General features: G+C 42.3%; 1 protein-coding gene across 1 annotated transcript; it reads left to right on the top strand.

The window, feature by feature from the left end:
- Positions 1-4,602: 4,602 nt before the first annotated feature.
- Positions 4,603-22,252, top strand: LOC116720768 (uncharacterized). Its single transcript, XM_032564184.1, has 10 exons — positions 4,603-4,702; positions 15,481-15,628; positions 15,715-15,823; positions 16,663-16,744; positions 17,834-17,921; positions 17,995-18,134; positions 18,719-18,899; positions 19,151-19,250; positions 19,323-19,395; positions 20,262-22,252. Exons 2-10 carry the CDS (start codon positions 15,550-15,552, stop codon positions 21,390-21,392), a joined length of 1,983 nt encoding a protein of 660 aa, XP_032420075.1. The 5' UTR covers positions 4,603-4,702; positions 15,481-15,549; the 3' UTR covers positions 21,393-22,252.
- Positions 22,253-22,879: the final 627 nt, after the last annotated feature.

Raw genomic sequence — 22,879 nt, forward strand, 5'->3', positions numbered from 1 at the left:
TATTTGTAAGAAAACAACAGAAAACCTCAGTAGGTTATGTTATGTGCAAACTCAAACCCAACAGCAGCACTAATACGAGGTGAAGGCAAGTCGTCAGGTTTTGCACTGGATTCCTTTTGAACTTTCTCATATTTTGTCACATTACAACCACAGGTATGGATATACTTTACATATTTCATCGGAATTTAATGTGAAAGCCCGACACAAAGTGGCAGACATTTGTGAAGTAGCAAGTAAATGATGTATGATTCAAAATGAGGTTGTTTTTTTACCACTAAAAAACTGAAAGGTGCGTTGTGCAACATCACTCAGCCCTGCCGAATATTCAACAATGTTTGTTTGTGGAGCCACTTTTTGCCGCAGGGTTTGTCTCTACCAGCTCTCTGCATCTAATGACCAGATGTGCAACTTTTACACATTTTACAAATGGCAGCTGAGTACTTTTGCACACCTTTTCAGTTCGTTATTTGCAAAGATGTTTTGAATCATGAATAATTTTCTTTTTCTCCATTTTTTTCTCCGAAGAGTTTTTGCGGTGCTAGTGGCTCGTATTTTCTTCTGACGAGGAGAGGGGGGAAGACATGCGGCAAAGGTCGCCGGGACCGGGAGTCGAACCCGCGACTTCTAAGGACTAAGGCCTCCAAACGTGGGGCGTGCTAAACCCCTACATCCCAGAATCATGCATAATTTTCTTTCTTCTTCACATTGTGTGTTGGTCTTTCACAAAGTCCAATTAAATATATTTGTTTGTGTTTGTAATGTGACAAAATGTGGAAACGTTCAAGGCTTATGAATGCTTTTGGTACCCACTGTATTTGGAGACAATTTTAAAGGAGAGATGCAATAATTAAAAAAAACTCATCTAAGTTTCTCTAATCTATATTGACTAATACATGTTGAGGCATTGAATATGGAACAAACTGCATTTTTTATACTTTATTAAAAATCCAGCAAAACTCTGAATTGAAAAACCTTTTTTTTTATTTTTTTTTTCCCCAGAAACTGAGTTTGGTTTATATCAGCATTTAACTGGTTTTCTTAACCAAAAAGGATAATTTCATTTCAGCCTGGGTTCTGAAAGAGCATCAAGTTTTAGAGGAGAAAAAGAGAGAACTGCATTTAAAATGTCAAAAACAAACGATAAAAATACAAACAATTTGTGATATAAAACAAAAGTAACTTCTGCTAGAAGCTCCGATCACGGGTTAGGAAAATTACCAGAACGTTGTGATGAAACATCAGCCTGTATGTGTTCGGTTACATTAACATTCATGTAAAACATGTCTAACTCAACACTCTGCAACCGTCACTAAACCCTCACCCCGGGGCCTGCATGCTTTTATGGGATTTTTTTTTGACAAGCAGTTTTCTTTGGAACTGCACATTAGCATATCGATGTTTTGACATGACTCACTGAGAATCATATCAATACGGTTTGTGTTGGTTGTGAGCTGACAAAAGTAACAGAAACATTTCTTTTCAGGCTAGCATTTTAATCAGTGGCACAGCTAGAAAATCTTCCATGGGGCAGAAGGAGAGCCCCCGTCAGCCCCCGTGTGGAAGGACCTCATCGATCGAAGTATGTGAAAGTCCGCCACACGCAAATCTACAAAGTATCCACAAAAACACCTAAAAACCGTTTATTGTACTACTGCTTCCTCTAAGAAAAGAGCCATTTTTAAAGTATTTTTCTCTCGTGTGCCAAAATATATATATAAAAAAGGACATTTACTTTCTGCGGCTCTCTCTCCCCGTTCCAGCTAAACGGCCCACTCATAATGAACAACGCTTTCACTGGTGTGTTTTGCATTTCTGCGCCACCAGGTATCAGGTTTGCTCATGAGCTCTAACATCTCATGAAATTCATCTTCTTTTCTGAGGTTTCAGTTTCAGCCTGGCTGTGTGAGAAATGTTTTGAGTGGCTGTCAAAAGCAACATTTCAGCCAGAGCGCTAATATAATTCTGCTTTTTAAGAACTGATTTAAAATTAAAATATTCCTTTTTAGTACAAATGTAATTTTTGTAATATATATCTGTACTTTGCACTCACTGTATGCTGAAACTGCAGGCAGTGAAGCCACTTCATCGCTGAAATGGTGAAATGGCTTTTCTGTGCACATTTCCGCCTGTGAAGATGTGCACAGGCAATATCGTTAATATTCAACAAATATTCAACAATGTCTGTTGAATATTGACAAAATATTCAACAAAGTCAAGATTAAACTCAAGTTATAGCAGCCAAGAAAAATACTTCAGTATTCAGAAGTACATTGTATTGTATTTTCTAACATCAGTACATTGCTGCGTTGTTTTCTGCGTGTTTTTGTGGAACACAGTAACTATTTGAAATCGCACTGTAAAAAAAACCAAAAAAAAACCCCATCTCTAATTTATAGTAAAATACCGGCAGCTGTGGTTGCCAGAATTTTATCGTATAAATATTTTTATCGTATTTATACGATATAATTCTGGCAGCCACAGCTGTCGGTATTTTACTGTAAATTAGGGACGTCATCAATGCACCTGATGTTACATTGATGTGTACAACCACGTTGCTACAAAATGGAAGTGTGCATCACCTGTAAAGATGTAACCATAAAGATGCGATGCAAAACGAAGCGTCTATTTTCATAGTTTTGTTTTTTTTTAAACATCCTCGCCCAAAAAATCTGCCCTTTTTTTCTCCCCACACGTTCACTAAGGGGTCGAAGTTTACTGTTGAGTAACCACGATCAAACTACACTGTTTTCAAGAACTCAGCCTTTTAAAACTTTTGTTTGCATTTAATTTATTTATATGTTTTTATTTAGATAAATACACGAATAATATTATTATTATTAATAATAATAAAATAACTCATCCTGGTGACTACATAGCAGCAACGCGCCTCAATAAAACCTGTAAAACACAATCAATGTCTGTCCTGCGGCTTTACGTGTCTGTGGGAAGTCGTGGAAAATGCTAAAAGATGATGCGCTTCTCAGTCTCGGCATTCATACAGAAGCATTGTGTATGTGTGTGAAGGTGCAGGTGTGTGTGTTGACAGCAACAACTTAACATAGGAGAGGAAATCGGTGACGCTGACAACTGAAAGTACGTGGAAGCTAAAAAAAGACGAATGCTCTGCACCGGCAAGGTGCAAATCACAATGGCCAACAAAATATGACAATATAAAACATATGCAGGGTTAGTCACTGGTATTATTGTTGTTGTTGTTTTGAGGACTTAATCATATTTCCCAGTTGAAAACGTGGTAATTTAGAGTGTTTTCACACCTGATGGTTTGGTACACTAGGTTCGATGACTGCAAAGTTGCATTCGTTAGATTTTCAGCTGACGCAGTTCACTTCGACACAGCACTGTGTTAAACAAACTGAATCCTATGAAAAAGCTGTCCGCCCCTCGCCTGTGGCTGAAGGAAGGAAACGATACAAAAACCTCTGAAGACACTGAGCAACTTCCTTCTTGGCAAAATATAAAGAAAGATTGAGAGGTGTGACATTTTAGAGGTTGTAGGATTTCACTTTTTGTCTTCTGCAAAAAGCCACGAGCCATTTCTCCTGCCAGCTCTAGAGTCTCGCATTTGTTTTGGTTGCATTTACCCAGAATGCCCTGCGCTGTAGTCCACTTCCAGGTTTTGGAGCCCCGTCCGCTTGGCATTCACATACACATTAGAACTGAACTAGAGAACTGAATTAGAACTGAACTAGAGACCTGGGTTTTTAGGCGGACCAGCGTTCGCTGTTCTGACCCATGTTGGAGTTCGATTACGCATTCACACCTCCCTGGCCTGGCCACTGCCTTCCTACAGTGCCCTGCTCTATTCCACTGGTTGTTACCAAGCCAACACCTTCCCAAATGAGCAGAACCTTCTAGGCAAACGAACCAGAGTCTGATGAAAGCAGACGAAAAAGGTCTGATACAAATTCACCCTGAAACTAAAGGTTCAGCGTAGATTTTTGGCTCTTGCTCTCATGCAGATTCACCTCAGATTTTAAACCAGATTTAATAAGCCAAATAAAGTGTGAAAATTATAGCGCAGGTTTTTAAGTCGTGCACATAAAAATTGCATGTGATGAAAGAAAAAAAGAAATTGTTGCACAAAGTGTGACCATGGACTTCCCTGTGGACGCATCTGAAATGATCACAGATTAACAATGAATTGAGTTTCGTCAGGCCCTACCGATAAACATCATTTATTAATATTTATGACCTGAAGTTGCTACTTTGGCCCTAGCATCAAGACTGATCAAAATCCCAGCCAGAATCACACCAGAGGCCCGTTGATGGCTACATGTAGTCGTACCAGCTGTTAACTGGAATACACGGAGAGATTTGATCAAACATGTGCAACAAATTTTCGTTTTTACAAACTCTTTCACATTCATCTTAGTAAAAGGCACGGCTCCAAACGAATGACCTTCATCTCTGCTGCGAGTACATTTAAACTTCCAGGGACAGTCTATAAACAACCGGCTTACATATGACTGAAACGTCTTCGCACTCAATTGGCTTTCACACCTACTCCTAAAACGAGTGTCATGACTCATCCCTCCGGTGACCTTTTCCTGTAGTCGATACACATTAATAACGCGGCTGTGGTTGTGGTGAGGCGTTAACGTTGTGATGAGAGAGTTCCTCCTTCCCCGTCAGTTGCATCGAATGCAGCCTCTGAAGAGGATTTATGCGCCTTCCTAAGCAGGTGAGACGGAAAGAAACTTCGATGGTTTATTGTTAAACTCTATAGTCAAATGTTTTTGAGTGGTCGACCGTGTTTGGAGGAGAAAAGGTCGGCAAGCAGATAGATGAAATGTCTTGCTGCTGATGGGAAAGCAGTAAGAAACAGCTTCTGCTGTCTGACTGTTGAGCACATAATGGAAATTAGAGGTGGGTGATACGGACTTAAGGTTTTTAAAACAATTTTTCATTGTTCTATTGTGACAATAAGTGACAATAACAACAATTTATTACTTCTTTTCACATAAAGTAGCATTGTATCTACTAAATTGCTCACAGTAACTGCTTTTCATCATATCTTCAAATGTATTGATATGTAATGACATTGTCTTTGAACAAACAGTGGAAAAAAATGCTAAAACTAACAATCTGGACAGTTTTTCATTCACTGACGTTTATCAGACAACAATAAATCCAAATTCTTACGATAAGAAATTTATCACAACAATACTAATGAGAATGTTTCAAAGATTTTTTTTTTCTTGACGGCTTGTAAGTGTTACTCTATTCAAGCTAAAAATGCTTCAATAGATTTTTTTCATTTTTTTGGGAAATGAAAGAGTTTTAAAAGTAATATTCTGACATAAATGCCTCGAATCTTTTTTTCAAAACATTTCAAGCAGTTATAACTTGTCTCAACATACAGTTCAAGTACTGCATGTTAATTTTGGAAATTTTTTAACACAAACATTTTTTTTTTTTTAGTAACCACATGCTAAACCTGACCTGAAATACACACCGGATCTATTAACCCAAGCATTGCAGGAGCAGAAAGAAATGAGCAACTATTTGGTTTCAGTTAGATGTAACAAAGTGAAAAAAACTGAATAAAATTAAAGTAATACTTAGTAGAAAACCTCGTTTTGGTAATGGCAGCCACAGGTTGCCTCCTGTATGGAGAAACTGGTTGTGTTTATTGGTCAGGTGAGACATAACTTAGTTAATTGATGTATTTGTTTTCATTTATTTAAATGTGGGTCTTTACAGGGTTGCTATCTACAATTGGTGCAAATTTCAAAGCAAAAGCACTGAGCTTTATCTGACCTCTCCTCAGAACAGGATTTTCTTATGCTCACAATAAATTTGCTAGAAACAAAATCCTCTGCACACATTCCTGGGAAATTCTCATCTCCCATCAAGGCTCCATCTGGTATTTCTCCCATTGTGCTCAATTTCTCAAAATTTCAACTGGGCCAATCAGTGAGCAGAAGGAGGAGTTGTGAACGGTGATGCTGATTTTCTTTGCTGTTTTCAAACTTTTAGCAACAGCAGCGGAGGAATTGAACAAAGTCGTTCAGTCTGTGCTGGCCACGCTTCCAAATATTGAACATAAACAGTCATCTCTTTTGTCCTGACACTGCACTCTTCGCAGTGGAGAATGGCTGTTTACAGAACGGGCAATTTTCACTAACTATGTGTTACTCGTCTCTACTTATAGTGACAAATATAACAAATGATGTTTTGTTTTGTTTTTCCGTTTTTTTTTCTTCTTCTGAAGACTTTCTGCTTTCCCTTGATCTTGGAGAGCCTGTAATGACGAACAGTCAGTGAGAGAAAGAAAGGACAACCGCCGTCTTCTTCCCCAAACTCTGTCTTTATTACAAATTATTGAAATTATGAAATTATTAACATTTCCTAGAACAATCACATTCCTGTGTCCTTTCTTCTGCTACAAAAAACCACACACAGCCTTCACCTGTGTAAAAAGGTATCAACTCTCACCAATCAATCCAGAGTGCAGCGATATACATTAAAAAAACCATTTCTCAAATAAGAGGATTAATTATGTTGAATACTGCAAGAGGGAGATGTAATAATGGACAAAACCTTAAGCTCGCTCTAATGTGTTTTCAATAACTACTGTCCGACTGAATAAACTACAGTTTAATTGATTACATAGCGAGGGAGAAAAAGTAAAGTCTATAGTAATAATAATAATAATAACAATAATCATAATAATAATAATAATAATAACTCCTTTTTAACAGATAAAACAACACAATGTATCTCAGGGTACCAATGTTTAATCGGGGAGTGGAACGGAGCTAAAAAAAGATACATGTAGCGATCTTCAGAACGGTCGTTATGCGACCGTTGTAGCTAAAATGTAGCTAACTGCGATCCTAACAAATCCTTTTTTTCTTTATTTATTTTCAATGTTTCAGCACATCTATCAATCAAATTACAAATCATATCCAAATATACATTGTTACTCCACATTTTTAAAGGGGGGGCAGCCCTCACCAGCTTCACACTACTAACCTGTAATGACGAACAGTCAGTGAGAGAAAGAAAGGACAACCGCCGTCTTCTTCCCCAAACTCTGTCTGAAGAGCGAGGGGCGGGGCTCCTCAATTCCGGTCTCCTGGTGAGACGTTGCCCGAACCTTCGTTACCCCTTTTTTTGTTTTGTTTTTTAAAACCCATATATGTAATTAGTTGCGATACTATTAATTTCTGTGTGGTGGCGTATATTTTCTTAAACAGATTTTCTGGACTATCACCAAGTGATAATTAAATTCTCCCACTTTATGGTGTATCACACACTCCCCAACAAACAAAGGTGGCTCCTGACACTTAAGTCTCCAAAATAACTTGACTGAACATACATTTTTTTCAAAACATTGCAAAACAAAAATATGTAGTGTTTTGTGTTGCAGGTCGCTCAAGGTGAGTATACAGTGTATGATGTATATTTTACAGTAGATGGATATGTAATGTATGGTGTATGTGTGGTTCAGGTATGTAACTATCTTTCCCAAGTGTTCTATCTACAGTGTATTGGACACATAACAGGTAGGTAAGGGTAAGGGCTAATGGGTGGGGGTTGGATAGGATGGAAGTACGGTGAGGGGAAACACTGGTGCATACACTGCATTGGTTGGGTTCCAACTGCATTCACCATGGGGTGCGGCTGGTACACTGGTTGACCCAGAGTCGTGTAAGTGAACATATGTCTTGGTCGTCTTTCTCTTGTAGACCGTCTCAGGGGGACTGGGTGTTCCATGTCAGGTGTTGGGGTATTATCCTCTTGAGGGGCAGAATGTATGTCCTCCATGAATGTGGACTGGAGCTCCTCAACATACTGTCCATCTCCACTGCTTGACCCCTGCCTTCCACTTCTGACACATTCTCCTTCCTGTCCAGGTTCGGTTGGGATTGCTTCCATCAAACTGGTTTCATTCTCTTCAGCTATCTCTTGGAAAGCATCGGTAGTATTTTGATCAGGTGGGTGACCGTTTGGTCTGGGTCTCTCCACAGGTATTCGAAGCCAGTAATGAGGTGTTCCCTCATCCTCCTCTTCATCAGAGTCATCTGTGTTTGAGTACAGTACAGCATGTCTGGCCTGAAGGTCGTTTGAACTCTTTTTGGCTTTACTTTGTGACTCTGCTGTACTTGTGGTCAGGTTCTGGACTGGTTCTATAGGTAAGTCGTTTACCTGTAACAGTAGGTTTCGGTGTAGAGTGCGAACTGGCTGACCTCCTCGCTCAGGGCTGACTTTATAGACAGGATTGTCACCCACCTGCTCTCTGACGATGAAGATCTGTTGCTCCCAGTAGTTTCTCAGCTTTCCAGGGCCCCCACGTTCACCGAGATTGCGTACCAGTACTCTGTCTCCAGGCTGAAGGACGACACCTCTGCTCTTCTTGTCATAGTATGTTTTTCCCTTTATGCTGGATTGTTGGCTGTTTGCATTGGCTATCTGATATGCCTCAGTCATTTTTCGAGCCCACCTCTCGGCATATCCATTTGGCTCTTTAAGTTCGGCCTCCTGGTCTGTTATGAGACCAAAGAGGATGTCAACAGGGAGGCGAGGATGTCGACCATACAACAGATAGTACGGGGAGAACCCTGTGGCCTCATGCTTTGTACAGTTGTAGGCATGGAGCACATGAGGTAGGTGATCCTTCCAGTTCTCTTTCTCTTTCTCCCCCAGAGTCCGGAGCATCTGCAGTAAGGTACGATTTAGTCGTTCGGCCGGATTGCCCTGGGGGTGATATGGGGAGGTTCTTGAATGGGCCACACCAGCTAATCGTCTGAGATTCTTAAAGAGCTCATTCTCAAACTCCCGACCCTGGTCATGATGGAGTTTGGCAGGGTACCCAAATCTCGGGATGAAATCATTGAAAAGCCGGTCGGCTGCTGTCTTACCAGCCTTGTTCTTGGTGGGATAGGCTTGGGCAAACCTGGTAAAGTGGTCAATCACAACCAGGATGTACTCGTACCCACCCCTGCTGGCTTCCAAGTGAAGGAAATCGATGCATAGCAGCTCGAGAGGAGAAGTCGATGTAATACTTCCCATTGGAGCTCTTTCATTTGTGACTGGTTTCTTCTGTTTGATGCATGAGCATTTCCTGGTGATGTAGTTCTCTATATCACTTTTCATGAAAGGCCAGTAGAATCGCTCCCTTGCCAAGCTCAGCACTTTTTCAACGCCAACATGATTCAGGTTGTTGTGGAGGTGAGTCAGAACTGTTTGTTTATATGTGGCGGGCAGAACCAATTGTTGTCGACTCACAGTTTTTCTGTAGAGCAGGTCATTCTCCAGGTATAATTTGCCCCACTCTCGCAGCAGCCTCCTCGTGTGTCCATCAACTTTATTTCTTTCTTCCTCTGTTAGTGGTTTGTCTTGTTGTTTCAACTCCACAACTTTCCCAATGGCGGGGTCTTTCCTTTGTTCCCTCACCAGCTCATCATGACTGACTGTCTGCAGACCCTCGAACTGGGTTTGGCTAGGGTGTGACAAGTTGAGGGCTGCCACCCAGGCCACATCTCTCTGTTGAGCTCTCCGGCTTCCTTCCCATGCAGCACAGACTGTGTCCTCTGATAGTTCTTCAGAGCATTCAGCCATAAAAGTGTCTATATCTAGGGGCCATCGTGACAAGGTGTCAGCATCAATGGCAGTTTTACCTGGTCGGTATTTGATGTCAAAGTGGAAGTCAGCCAACTGCCCCACCCACCGGTGACCCACTGCATTAAGCTTGGCAGTGCTCAGGATGTATGTGAGTGGGTTGTTGTCCGTGAAGACTGTAAAATGTGGGGCATAGAACAGATAATCACGGAACTTGTCACATATCGCCCACTTCAATGCCAGGAATTCAAGTTTGCCACTGTGTAGGTGATAATTCTGTTCCGCTGGTGTCAGTGTGCGTGAACCATATCCAATCACCCTCATTTTTCCATCCTGAACTTGGTAGAGAACCGCACCCAGACCCTTTTGCGAGGCATCAGTATGAAGTGTGAAAGGGCGGTCGAAGTCGGGGTATGCCAGCACTGGGGGTTTGGTCAGTCGGTCAATGAGCTGCTCAAGGACCTGTTGATGTTCTTTGGTCCACTCTATTGGGGTTCGAGAGGACTGCTGGTGGCCTTTTGTTTTTCCCTGTGGCGATTTAAGCTGAGAAGTGTCGGCCTTTGACTGAAGCAGGTCATACAGGGGCTTGGCTATACGTGAAAAATCCTGCACATATGTTCTGTAATAGCTCAGGAACCCGAGCATTTGCCTGATGTCCCCAACTGTTTGTGGTGTCTTGTGTTTCAGTGTTTGTACTGCTTCAAAATCTTTGGGGTCCATCCTTACTCCATCTGCCGACACCAATCGCCCAACGTACCTGACCTCCTTGCGAAAGAGCTCGCATTTCTCTGGTTTCAACTTTACACCATGACGCTGTAAGGCTTGGAGGACTCTGCGTAACACCTGCACATGCTCTTCAAACGATCTGGAGAAGCACAAAACATCATCGAGGTAAGGGATGCAGCACTCATCTCTCAGCTCGTCAAGCATCCCCTCCATGCTCCTTTGAAAAGCTGCTGGTGCGTTTGACAACCCAAACGGTATTCGGACCCACTCGTACAGGCCCCATGGGGTTATGAACGCAGTCAGGTACCTTGACCCTTCAGCAATGAAGCCTTGATGGTAGGCCTTCCCTTGGTCCAGAATTGAGAACCAAGCATATCCTCCTAGGGAGTCGGTGAGGTCTTGGATTCTAGGGATGGGGTGGCGGTCAGGTACGGTTTTGTTGTTGAGGAGCCGGTAGTCGACGCAGAGTCGTAAGGACCCATCTTTCTTCCTGACACATATGACAGGGGCTGCATATGGTGACTGAGATTTCACAATCCAACCTTTAACCAGAAGTTCCTGGATGTACTCCTTCACTTCTTTGTAGAGTGGCTTTGGAATGGATGCATAGGCTCTTTGGACTGGGATATCATCCTTAGTCCTAATTTCCATCTGCAGAGAAGGGATGCATCCAATGTCATCACCGTCACGGGAGAAGGCTCCACACTCCTCACAGAGCACTTTCTTCACCACCTCTTGTTGTTCGAGGCTTAGGTGACTGACCTCGACAGGAGGGAGCCAGGAGTCAGTTGGAGAGCTGCTGGAGGATGCAACTCCATTGACCCTAACTGCAGCCATTTCTTTTTGGTGGGACCCTGGAGTGCTGGTCTCCAGGACCTTTGTGACATGTTGGATGGTTCCCAGGGGGGTTCTTTTGGGTAGGGTGACCTCATGTTTTGAGTGATTGGAGATGGGCACTTTAACATATGGTCGCCTGGCCTCATTGACTTTTAAGAGGCCCTCCCCCACACCCAAGTGTCCTAAAGCAGTGCTCCCCTCTGCAGGCTCATATAGGACAAAAGGGTCAATGATGTTAAAATTTGGGGGTACCCTGCACCACACATGAACTGTTCTCCCAGGGGGGATAATAGTGTGGTCTCTACCCACCCTTATTGTGACTGGATCATCATAGGCTCTGGGAGGCACCTGGATGAAACTCACAATGGCCTCCACCTGTTCCTCCTCTATCCCAAATGCATCACGGAGGAGACTGACCACTGTGGTAACCGCCTCACCCGAGGACTCCTTCCTTTTAATGATCTCTTCCAGTACATTGGCTCCAAGAAGGGGCTGGGGCAGGGGCAGCTGACTGACAAGAAATGGAGCCTGTATGGTCAGGTTGGGGTCATCGTTTCCTGCTAAGTTGACAGTGAGCTCCACCCATCCGCTGTACGGCACTGAATGACCTGTAACTGCATAGACACTGAGTTCCTCCTCTAATAGCTCAGAAAGGGGTCTCACTGTACAATTTGAGATGTGAGTGGCAGCCCATTCTTGGTCAATTATACTCACTTGTGACCCTGAATCAAATAGGGCTGTAATTGGGTAGCCACCAAGCAGGCATTTCAGGAGGCTTTTCTTTCCAACGAGGGGTGCTTTACAGGTGACTGTTCTCTGGCTGAGAGGTGTATGAGGCTCCTGACGTTGTCTTCGTTGGAGGCGTCTGGCTATTTGACTTGAAGCTTGACCTACTGTTCGGGACTGGAATTGCTCACCGGTCTCTGGGTGTCCCTCATCAGAGACCGAGTCCCGTTTCCCTGTGGCTGGCCTCGCTTCAAGCACCCAATCGCCCTGTGCCCTGCTTCTCCACATGTAAAGCAGTGGTTACACACCTGTGAGTTCTGCTCAGTACACACAGGGCAACGAGCCATCCTGCCCCTCATCTGAGCTGCGGGTTGCCTCAACAGAGGTTGTGGCCAGCTGCTTGAGGATGGTTGGTAGGGAGGGTGTGGCTGCATGTGGGCTGACCTAGTTAGAGGCAGAGACACTTGTGGGTTAGCTGTATGCAGGTCCATCAATGAAGCCACCATCTGAGTCAAGGCTTCAACTTGAGCACTGAGCTGTCCTATTGTCTGGAGATTCTTACTGTCTGCTGCTGCATCTTTTGACTTGTTGTAATCACCTCCTGTTTCAGCTTTGGTACTGTGTGCTTGTGTTGTCTTTTGTCTAGGGAGTTGGCCCAGCCTGCGTTGGTGCTCATTCTCATCACTCATGATTTTCATGACTTGGCTGAGGATTTCCTCATCTGTAACTTGGCTGTTTGCAATCAGGGGCCTCAGTCTCTGTCGGAGGTATGCATGTTTCGTTCCTAAACCCTGGTATATGGTGTGGAGAAAGACTTTTTGGATGGTCTTGGGGTCATATGTGATGTCTGTACTGGTGTGCCGAGTTTGAAAAAGAAGTTTCTGTTTTAGCCCAATCATGCGGTACAGGAACTGTTGAGGTGGTTCTTGGTCTGATTGCCTGGCACACATCAATTCCTGGAACATCTCAGTCGATGCTTTCTCACCGAGGTGGGACCTGAGGAAGCCTTTGAGCTCAGATACAGTGATTGAGTCTTTGTTTACGAGCATGTCTTTAAAGGCTCCTGGTTTTATAATCCTCAACACCCCCCTGACCACTTCAGTCTCTGTGAAACCCTCTTTTACTCCCTCATCGATTTGTTTACTGATGTTGTTGTAGCTTAAATCAGAGTTCTGATCTCCAACCTGACCACCGTGTACTTTGAAATCTTTGCGCTGCAGGTAGGAGAGGTCCTTCAGACACACAGGTTGATCCGGGGTCATTTGTGGCCTGTTATATAACTCTGACTCAACTTGGTGGAGAGAAACTGGAATTGGTGTGGTCACACTAGATTCATACTGCCTGAGTTTCTCGCCCAGTTCTTCATACAGCTGTCTCAGACCTTCTACCGACCCCATTTTTGTGTTGGGTTGGGTAATAGAGTCAGGCTGGGACTGCATGACTGTACTGTTAAAGTGAGCATGGGGTTGTAATGTGGAGTGTTTGATTGTTATAGACTGAGTGTGACTAGGTTTAATGCGTGCACAAACATCATCTAACACACTTTCTCCAGAATTATCAGTAGCATCAGCATTCGTTAGCTTATATATCAAATCATTCAAATCCAGCAACCAACCCATACCTTTGTCTTCCCTCTCGAGTAAGGCATCAGACTGCAAAAAGGAGATGGCAAAGTCCATGCAGCTTTCTTCATCGTTTGGGTCCAGTTCACCTCCATACTGGCTATTAGTAGCAATGTCTTTTGCCACCTGATAAACACTGTTGCTTGGGAGTTTGAAAAGTTGTTTCTTAATGTTCCATATTAACTCTTTGCGAACCTCTGCCATGGTGTCTGGTTCTACTACAGATCGGTCCTCCAGTTCAGTCCTCTGATAAATTACACGTTGTCCTCCAAATCAATGAGTTGACTCCTCTGAAGATAGCGTACGTTGTCCTCTGGATCAGCAACTTGGCTCAGCTTCAACTAGAGTACGTTGTCCACTGGATCAGCAACGTGGCTCAGCTGCAGCTCGAGTGCGCTGTCTTCTGAATCGGCGATGTGGCTCCTCGGCGATCAGCTTACGTTGAACTCAGGATCAACAGTGCAGTTCCGGTGGAGGATCGCGGTTCCTTCCCACTCTGATCTTCCACTTTGGACACCCACGGGTTGACTCCTGGCCTTCAGCTGTGTCACCTTGGTCACGTGGTTCTGGTATCTCTGGATCTTCTCCCAATATTTTTGATGAGGAGATCCCGGACGAGCCCCCACAGTTTGTTACTCGTCTCTACTTATAGTGACAAATATAACAAATGATGTTTTGTTTTGTTTTTCCGTTTTTTTTTCTTCTTCTGAAGACTTTCTGCTTTCCCTTGATCTTGGAGAGCCTGTAATGACGAACAGTCAGTGAGAGAAAGAAAGGACAACCGCCGTCTTCTTCCCCAAACTCTGTCTTTATTACAAATTATTGAAATTATGAAATTATTAACATTTCCTAGAACAATCACATTCCTGTGTCCTTTCTTCTGCTACAAAAAACCACACACAGCCTTCACCTGTGTAAAAAGGTATCAACTCTCACCAATCAATCCAGAGTGCAGCGATATACATTAAAAAAACCATTTCTCAAATAAGAGGATTAATTATGTTGAATACTGCAAGAGGGAGATGTAATAATGGACAAAACCTTAAGCTCGCTCTAATGTGTTTTCAATAACTACTGTCCGACTGAATAAACTACAGTTTAATTGATTACATAGCGAGGGAGAAAAAGTAAAGTCTATAGTAATAATAATAATAATAACAATAATCATAATAATAATAATAATAATAACTCCTTTTTAACAGATAAAACAACACAATGTATCTCAGGGTACCAATGTTTAATCGGGGAGTGGAACGGAGCTAAAAAAAGATACATGTAGCGATCTTCAGAACGGCCGTTATGCGACCGTTGTAGCTAAAATGTAGCTAACTGCGATCCTAACAAATCCTTTTTTTCTTTATTTATTTTCAATGTTTCAGCACATCTATCAATCAAATTACAAATCATATCCAAATATACATTGTTACTCCACATTTTTAAAGGGGGGGCAGCCCTCACCAGCTTCACACTACTAACCTGTAATGACGAACAGTCAGTGAGAGAAAGAAAGGACAACCGCCGTCTTCTTCCCCAAACTCTGTCTGAAGAGCGAGGGGCGGGGCTCCTCAATTCCGGTCTCCTGGTGAGACGTTGCCCGAACCTTCGTTACCCCTTTTTTTGTTTTGTTTTTTAAAACCCATATATGTAATTAGTTGCGATACTATTAATTTCTGTGTGGTGGCGTATATTTTCTTAAACAGATTTTCTGGACTATCACCAAGTGATAATTAAATTCTCCCACTTTATGGTGTATCACATATGCAGCTAACCATACAGTTAGCTGCATAGTGTCATAGCTCATAGCTAAATGTTAGCGGTGTAGTTTACACCATCTTCCATTTTGAAACTGCTGTCGCATTTGCAAACATGCCTTCCACAGGTAAACATCAAGGAAAGTTTTCCATACTTGCAGACAAACCAGCATTCACTGCCTGCAACATTGAATCCTGTTTTCCTAAATGTTCTCATGTCACATATTCAGGTCGTGGAGGCTTAAAAGCCGTACCAGAGATCTTCTACAGGAAACACTGGCAGCAAACCAGAGAAAAACATGGCCGCTCCTTTTCTGTTCATCCTGCTTCATCTGCTTTCAACCTCCGCTGATGATTGCCCTGGCCATCCACATAACAGTCAGTTCTTTCTTTCACTTGAACTATGCTATGGGATTTGAATTAAAATGTTTATGCTTTGCTTGATCTCATCTTTTTTGTCCTAGGTCTCATTTGTTACAATGATTACAGTCATAATATCAGCTGCACATGGAAAGGCTCACGTCATAAGACTGATACCTGCTCAATACATGCTGGAAAACTGAAGAGCAAAAAGTATTTAAATATAGATATAGAGCCATGTACAGTGAACCCTCGTTATATCACGGTTCACCTTTCGCGGTCTCGCTGCTTCACGGATTTGCATCGTGCATTCTGATTGGCTAAACAGTCTCTCTGCTTCTTCTCTACCTGTGTGTCAACAACGTTGCGGTTTAATATGTACACGTATGTAAAACAGCTTGCCAAATTTAACATAATCGATGGTGGCATGTCGGTTTATAAGAATCTTTTTGCCCAGAAGAAAAAAGAGCGACAACAACTACCGATAACTCTGTTCTTCTCTCGAAAAAACACACCTGCACCGCGGGCTTTAGAAGAAAAAACTGCTACAGAGCGGAGTCAGGCTGCAGCGGCTCAGTCAGAAGAGCAGTGAAATACACGAGTCACTATTTGTTCTACTGTACTTTGTTTTTTCATAATCATTTTTTATTTTCTCCCTTTCTAATCCAATAACTCAGGTCGCGGTGGGGCGGGAATCCGCTTTCAGTTCATATTAAAATTATTATTTTACAGTACAGTAGTTATTTGTAAAAAAAAAAAATAAATAAATGTTTATGCAGTACTTTTTATATGTTAAACAAATGTTTGGGCCTGTAAAAAAGGTTTTGTTCTTTGGTTTCAATGTATTATGGAGTATTTCATTGTATAATAATTGTAAAAAAATAAAGGTTCCTACTTCGCGGATTTCGCCTGTCGCGGGTTCTTTTTGGAACGTAACCGCCGCGATAAACGAGGTTCACTGTATATTCCACATTCTAACTAATTATAAAAACAAACAAGAAAACATAAAGAAGCATCATGATTCTCCCTCTTATCTTATTATTTTTACTCAGACATGCTTCCTGTAAGCTGCAGCCTTTTGATAACGCCAGACCAGACTTGAAGTGCTCGCTGATTTTTAAGGGAACCGAACTGGTGAGTATTAAAGTGCTATTTATATACTACAAAATATTTAACATCTCTGCACATTACCATACTGTTGAATGTTTTTCTAATACCCAGAGAGCTAAAGACTATTTTAGTTGTTTACAACTATTTTCTCCTAATTTCTTCAGTTCAGCTGAATGTAAAAATGCATACATTTCTCCAAGAAGGAGCTGCCTTATTGTCTAAGATAAAGAACTTAAGAAGCTTTGCACATTTATGAAAATATATATTTAAGAATCAATATTAACAGTTGAAGTATAATCTAGTTAACAGTGCTACTTACGAATTAAATAAAAAAATATAGTAATCACACACATGTACTTGCTAATAATTGATCAACCCCAAACACAAAGAACATAAACTTTATAAAAACTAATACTTAAATGAGAAAGACAATCGACAATCCATTTAGGGATAAATGATTGTGTGTTTTTTCTCTGCACTCAGACACATACACACGTCAGACACATACACACATCAGACACATACACACGCCAGACACATACACACGTCAGACACATACACACGTCAGACACATACACACGTCAGACACATACACACGTCAGACACATACACAGGTATGGCTAAGAAAAGAGAGCGTTCCTTTAGAGAGAGGCTTAGAAAAGGAACCAGAATGTTGACCAGGACCATTTTCTGTGTTTCCCATAAGGAAGCATGGTGATGTACAAGCGCTGTAACGGTAACTCTAGTTCCAAAACAATGTTGGCACTTATGGCTTTACTAAACTGGACTGAAGATTTTTATGGTTATTTGAGACGGTCCCTCCCAAAATAAAGAGTCCAGAACAATAATCTATGAGCTTATGTGTGTCTGGCTGTTTCTAACCTCTCCTGCCAACTGGGAGGGCTAACCTGTTTAAGGCCCATTGATGTGAATGGATGAAAACATTGCATGTTTTTTCTCTATTTGTGAGAAAAGTGTGATTATCGATTAAAATCCATAAAAAGTTCAGCTGACATTTTAAGATTAACGAGAACAAAAAAGTGGTACAAATGTAGCCTGAGGGCTTGTCGTGTGTTTGTTTCTCTTTTCTTAAAATGATCTATTTTCTTTCAGTTTCAAAGCCATACTCAGGTGTCCATGAGTTTGAGCTGCTTCCCTTCAAAACAAAGTGAAATCATTTTTTACCGGCCAGCATGTCACAGTAAGTAGGAACCGTCAACGTTACCATCTTGTCGCATTACCTGGTGAGCATTTTACATTTAATGATCCTGCAGTAAAGCTGAATCCTCCTCCAAAGCCTGAAGCCAACTTTACCAAACTTTCCTGGTTCTCCCAAGTCCCAAAGCCTACAAACATTGAATATTACCGTTATGATACGGAGCTACAGTGGAAACAAAAGGGACACAGATGGAGCGTGAGTAAACATTTTAAAATAAAAAGAGAAAAACAAAGGATTTATCCATGATGTGTGGCAAACAAGCTTTAAAAAAAGAAAAACATGCCGTGGGCAACCTTCATAAAAAGGAATGTAGATATTTTCTTAAACTTTCAGTGTAATGTGAGACAGATGATGTATGAAAAAACTGAGCTCCTCTGTCTCCTCCCTGTGGTCCTACTGCCGCTGCAGCTGCGTCAGTACAGAAACAAATTAGCAGCAAAATCGTTTATCCGCCATCATTGGTGGCCATGCTAACGAGACTTCGAATTCACCATGTGAGTGGAGCTGTGGCGTAGCAGAGAGTAAAGGGGAGGAGCAATGCGTTCACGAGCAAATTCGACACTGTCAAGTCCCTCCTCCTGACTGATTGGTTGTTTCTGACTGAGAGCAGGTGTGTTTCTGCAGGTGGCAGTAGGACCACAGGGAGGAAGCAGACTGTCTGTCTCAATCTACACTGTCAGGACATAGTGAAAGTCTTAAACATGTGAAAAACATATTTTTATAAACTACTGCATCTTTGACTGATGTGAAACGTTGTCTATTAATATCTGTCCCTATAGGATCTCCAGACCAAAAAAAGTGGATGTCAGTGGGAATGTTCGGCGCAGCTGGATGAAGACTTGCTTCTAGAAAGCAAGACATATGACGCCCGCGTTCGTGTGTTGGCCCGTTATGACTCGACTGCGGCAAGCTGGAGTGATTGGAGCCCCACTGTGTCTTGGGTGCCCAGACCAAGATCAGGTAAAAAAAAAAGAAATAAAAAAATTAGGCCACGTTAAATGAAGCCATCGGGATTAGTTGGGCAACTTCACTAGGTGTCACGGCTGTCCAAATACAGGTCTCCTTTGTTTGTCCTGTCACCATGGAGACAGGTTTGCTGAGATTGTGTTGCATGTCAGAAAAATTTAATAATAAATCCTAAGCATAAAACGCAAAGAGATGTCGCAGAAGAACTCAACCCATCAGGACTTGTTCTTCTTTGTGTGTTTCAGGAGAGGATGTGGTTAATCTGAACTGGGCTATTTGGAGCCTAGCAGTGTTTGGTTTGTTGCTGTTGCCTGGCGTGTTCATCACAATGCGCAAGAACGCCTGGTAAGTAACAAAAAAATAAATCCAAATATATCATCGTTATCACAGACCTATATAACTGTATTGTGTGCTTAGTTCCAGGATCTACATACTGAAGAAGATTTCAGGTCCACCTCTGCCTGATCCTTCAAAGTCAACACAATTCCAGGCAATCTTTTGGTTTTCTTTTTTTTTCTGCTTCGCTTTTTAGCAACAAACATGTGACAAGCTAAATTTAATGCTAACATCCATCCATTTTCTGTTCACCCTTTGTCCCTAATGGGGTCGGGAGGGTTGCTGGTGCCTATCTCCAGCTACGTTCCAGGCGAGAGGCGGGGTCACCCTGGACAGGCCGCCAGTCTGTCGCAGGGCAACACAGAGACATACAGGACAAACAACCATTCACACACACACACTCACACCTAGGGAGAATTTAGAGAGACCAATTGACCTGACAGTCAAGTTTTTGGACTGTGGGAGGAAGCCGGAGAACCCGGAGAGAACCCACGCATGCACAGGGAGAACATGCAAACTCCATGCAGAAAGACCCCGGGCCGGGAATCGAACCCAGGACCTACTTGCTGCAAGGCAACAGTGCTACCAACTGCGCCACTGTGCAGCCCCTTAATGCTAACAATTACAAAAAACATAAACAAATTGGAAATGTGTAAAATCACATTTGAAAATAATATGATTTCTTAATTTCTCATATGTGAATGTTACACATTTTAAAAACATTTTAATACAACAATGAGAAACACAATGGAAGACTGAAAAGACTAAAGGTGATCTATTATATTATGTTATAATAAGATAGCTGTGTGGGCTATACAAAGCATGTTCATTCCCTCCTTTCAGAATGAGCCTCTTGTTTACATCCAACTAAGCCGCTGCAGGCCACGCCACCGACTCAACGTTTAGCTGAATCATGCTAACCTAAGGATTTTTCTTGGTTTTAGGTCAAAAACCTGACTGGTTTTTAACATTTTTTCCCCATCTTCTCTTGCTTCCCCACTCTCATATATCTTTCCACAGACCTGGTTGGATCCGTACTTCACCAGTGAATTCTATCAGTCCTTCTTAAAATCAGCAGACATCGTCTCTGTTGAAGAAACGTCCGCCGTGGACGACGTCACACTCTACACGCCGGACATAAAAGCGATGCCAGAGTTCAACGAAGACGAGTTCATTTGTTCCAGCTTCTCCAACTACAGTTACTCTGAGTTTTGTTGTCCTCCTGTGTTCCCTCTCACCGCTGGGAGTCCGAAGCCCCATGCCGTCGAAGCCTCCTACAAGAACGTTCCTGGTCGTGAAGATGAGAAAACTAAAAACCGGGACAGTGATGTCGCGAGAAGAGAAGCGGAAATGGTTAAGGCACTTCTGATGGGTGGAATTAATCATGAGGCAGTGGTGATTTCTGACTACAAGAGGGTTCAGAAACTCCAGATCGAACTCCACAGTTTCCATAGTGTGGACTCAGGCATGGCCAGTTATGAAGAAGTCAGTCAGGAAAGCATAGAGGCAGACAGCATCAATATGGTTGAGGGGGCACCATGGGCGCAAGAAAACCAGGAAATAAATAATGAAGGGAACGAGACAAAATCAGATATTCAGAAGTTGTTTGAAGGCAGTGAGAGCATCTTGGGCAAAATCACCGTTGTTTCAGATTACAAACAAATTCCGACGATCCGGGTGGAGAATGCAGAGTTCCTCCGGCTCCACAGCGCAGATTCGGGCATGGACAGTTACGAGGAAGTCAGTCAGGAGAGCCTGGAGGAAGACAGCATTTATATGACGGAAGGATATGATGATGGATCAGTGAGCAAGGAGAGGAAGGAGAGTGAAATTCAGAAATTGTTTGGAGGCAGTGAAGGCATTTTCTGTCAAAATCCTCCTCAGGGTTTTTCAGATTACAAACAAGTTCCAACAATCCAGGCTGAAAGCCCTGAACTTCCCTGGGCTTCCTGCCTGGATTCAGGCGTTGACAAGGTAGACTCGGAGAGTCTGGAGGACATCATGGAGGAGGAGGATGAGGCCGCCGAAGGCACTCGCTTCTTATTTCCTCCTTTTCCTCCCCCTGCTTTGGCAAACCCCTTGATACTTTTTTCACAGCGACCCTTGGATACGTCTCAATCAAAGCTGGGTTCTGCTTTGCCACCACTGTAAATGAAACAGATTATGTCAGGTAGCATTGCTCACCAGTGACATAGATTACATACCAGTAAGGCAGGGACAAAGCAAAGAATGGGAGGCTTATAACAACAAGCTATAATGCCCAGCAAAATATGACAATATAAAACGTATGCAGTTAGTCACTAGTATTATTATTGTTGTGAGGATTTTATCCATTTTCCCAGTGTGGAAACTGTGAAAGTATTGATACTTCGGGTTGTTTTCTGATAGTCCAGTAGACTCGGTTTGATTGGGGACCAAAGTTACATTTGTTGCATTTTCAGCAGGCATGGTTCACTTTGATGCTGCGCTGTGTCAAACGAACTAAACCATTTGAAAAACCTCTTGCCCCTCCCCATCACCTATGGTGGTGCTGCACCAAGGACCACTGAAGGAAACTACACAAAAACCTCTGAAGAAGACGTGAACAACTTCCAAAACGTACAGACAAATGAAAAGGTGCCAGATTTCAGAGGTTGTAGGATTTCTCCTTTGTCCTTGGCAAAAGACCATGACCCATTTCTGCCACTAGTGCTGGACTCACAGGTTTGTTTTGGTTGTATTTACCCAGAATCCCCTGCGGCATAGTCCACTTGACATTCACATATGCACTTAAACCCCAAGAGTTCCAGAGTTCACGGATCAGAGTTCGCTTTTTTGGTCCGAATTAGAGTTAGCCTGCACATTCACACCTCTCCAAACAAACCAGACTTCCCAGTCTAACGAGGAAGTCTGGTTGATGAATGCACCCTTAATTGATGCACGTTATCGGACTTTTTTTTTGTCTTTACAAAAACCAGGAAGATAGAGAACATAACACCAGTTTTAAAGTCCCTCCACTGGCTCCCTGTAGCTCAGAGAATAGACTTTAAAATACTGTTGTTAGTTTACAAATCACTGAACGGCTTAGCAACACAATACATTAAAGATCTGCTGTTGTTGTATCAACCTTCCAGACCTCTCAGGTCTTCCGGTTCTGGGGATGCAGAACAGAACCAGAACCAGAACCAAACGAGGAGAAGCAGCTTTCAGCTTCTATGCACCACAAATTTGGAACAAACTTCCAGAAAACTGTAAAACAGCTGAAACACTGACTTCTTTTAAATCTCGACTAAAAACCCACCTGTATAGGATTGTATTTGAAATGTAATCAATGACAAATTTATTGATGGAACTTGACTTAATGCTGTGTTTTGATTATTGATTCTATATTGCATTGTGTTTCTGTGTTTGTAATGATGTAAAGCACTTTGAAATGCCTTGCTGCTGAAATGTGCTATACAAATAAAATTTGATTGATTGATTGATTGATTGATTGATTGATTGATTGATTGATTGATTGATTGATTTACCCCAGCTCTTTCTCATAAAAGTAAAAAAAAAAAGAGTAAGCAGTGGCAGTTTTGGCATGTTTGCAAATATGAGGCCTCTTGCTAACAGCAAACAGAATGCCACAGGTTGACTTGTACTCCACGTACTGT

The sequence above is a fragment of the Xiphophorus hellerii genome, chromosome 5 (assembly GCF_003331165.1).
Source record: "Xiphophorus hellerii strain 12219 chromosome 5, Xiphophorus_hellerii-4.1, whole genome shotgun sequence".
Classification (NCBI taxonomy): Eukaryota; Metazoa; Chordata; class Actinopteri; order Cyprinodontiformes; family Poeciliidae; genus Xiphophorus; species Xiphophorus hellerii.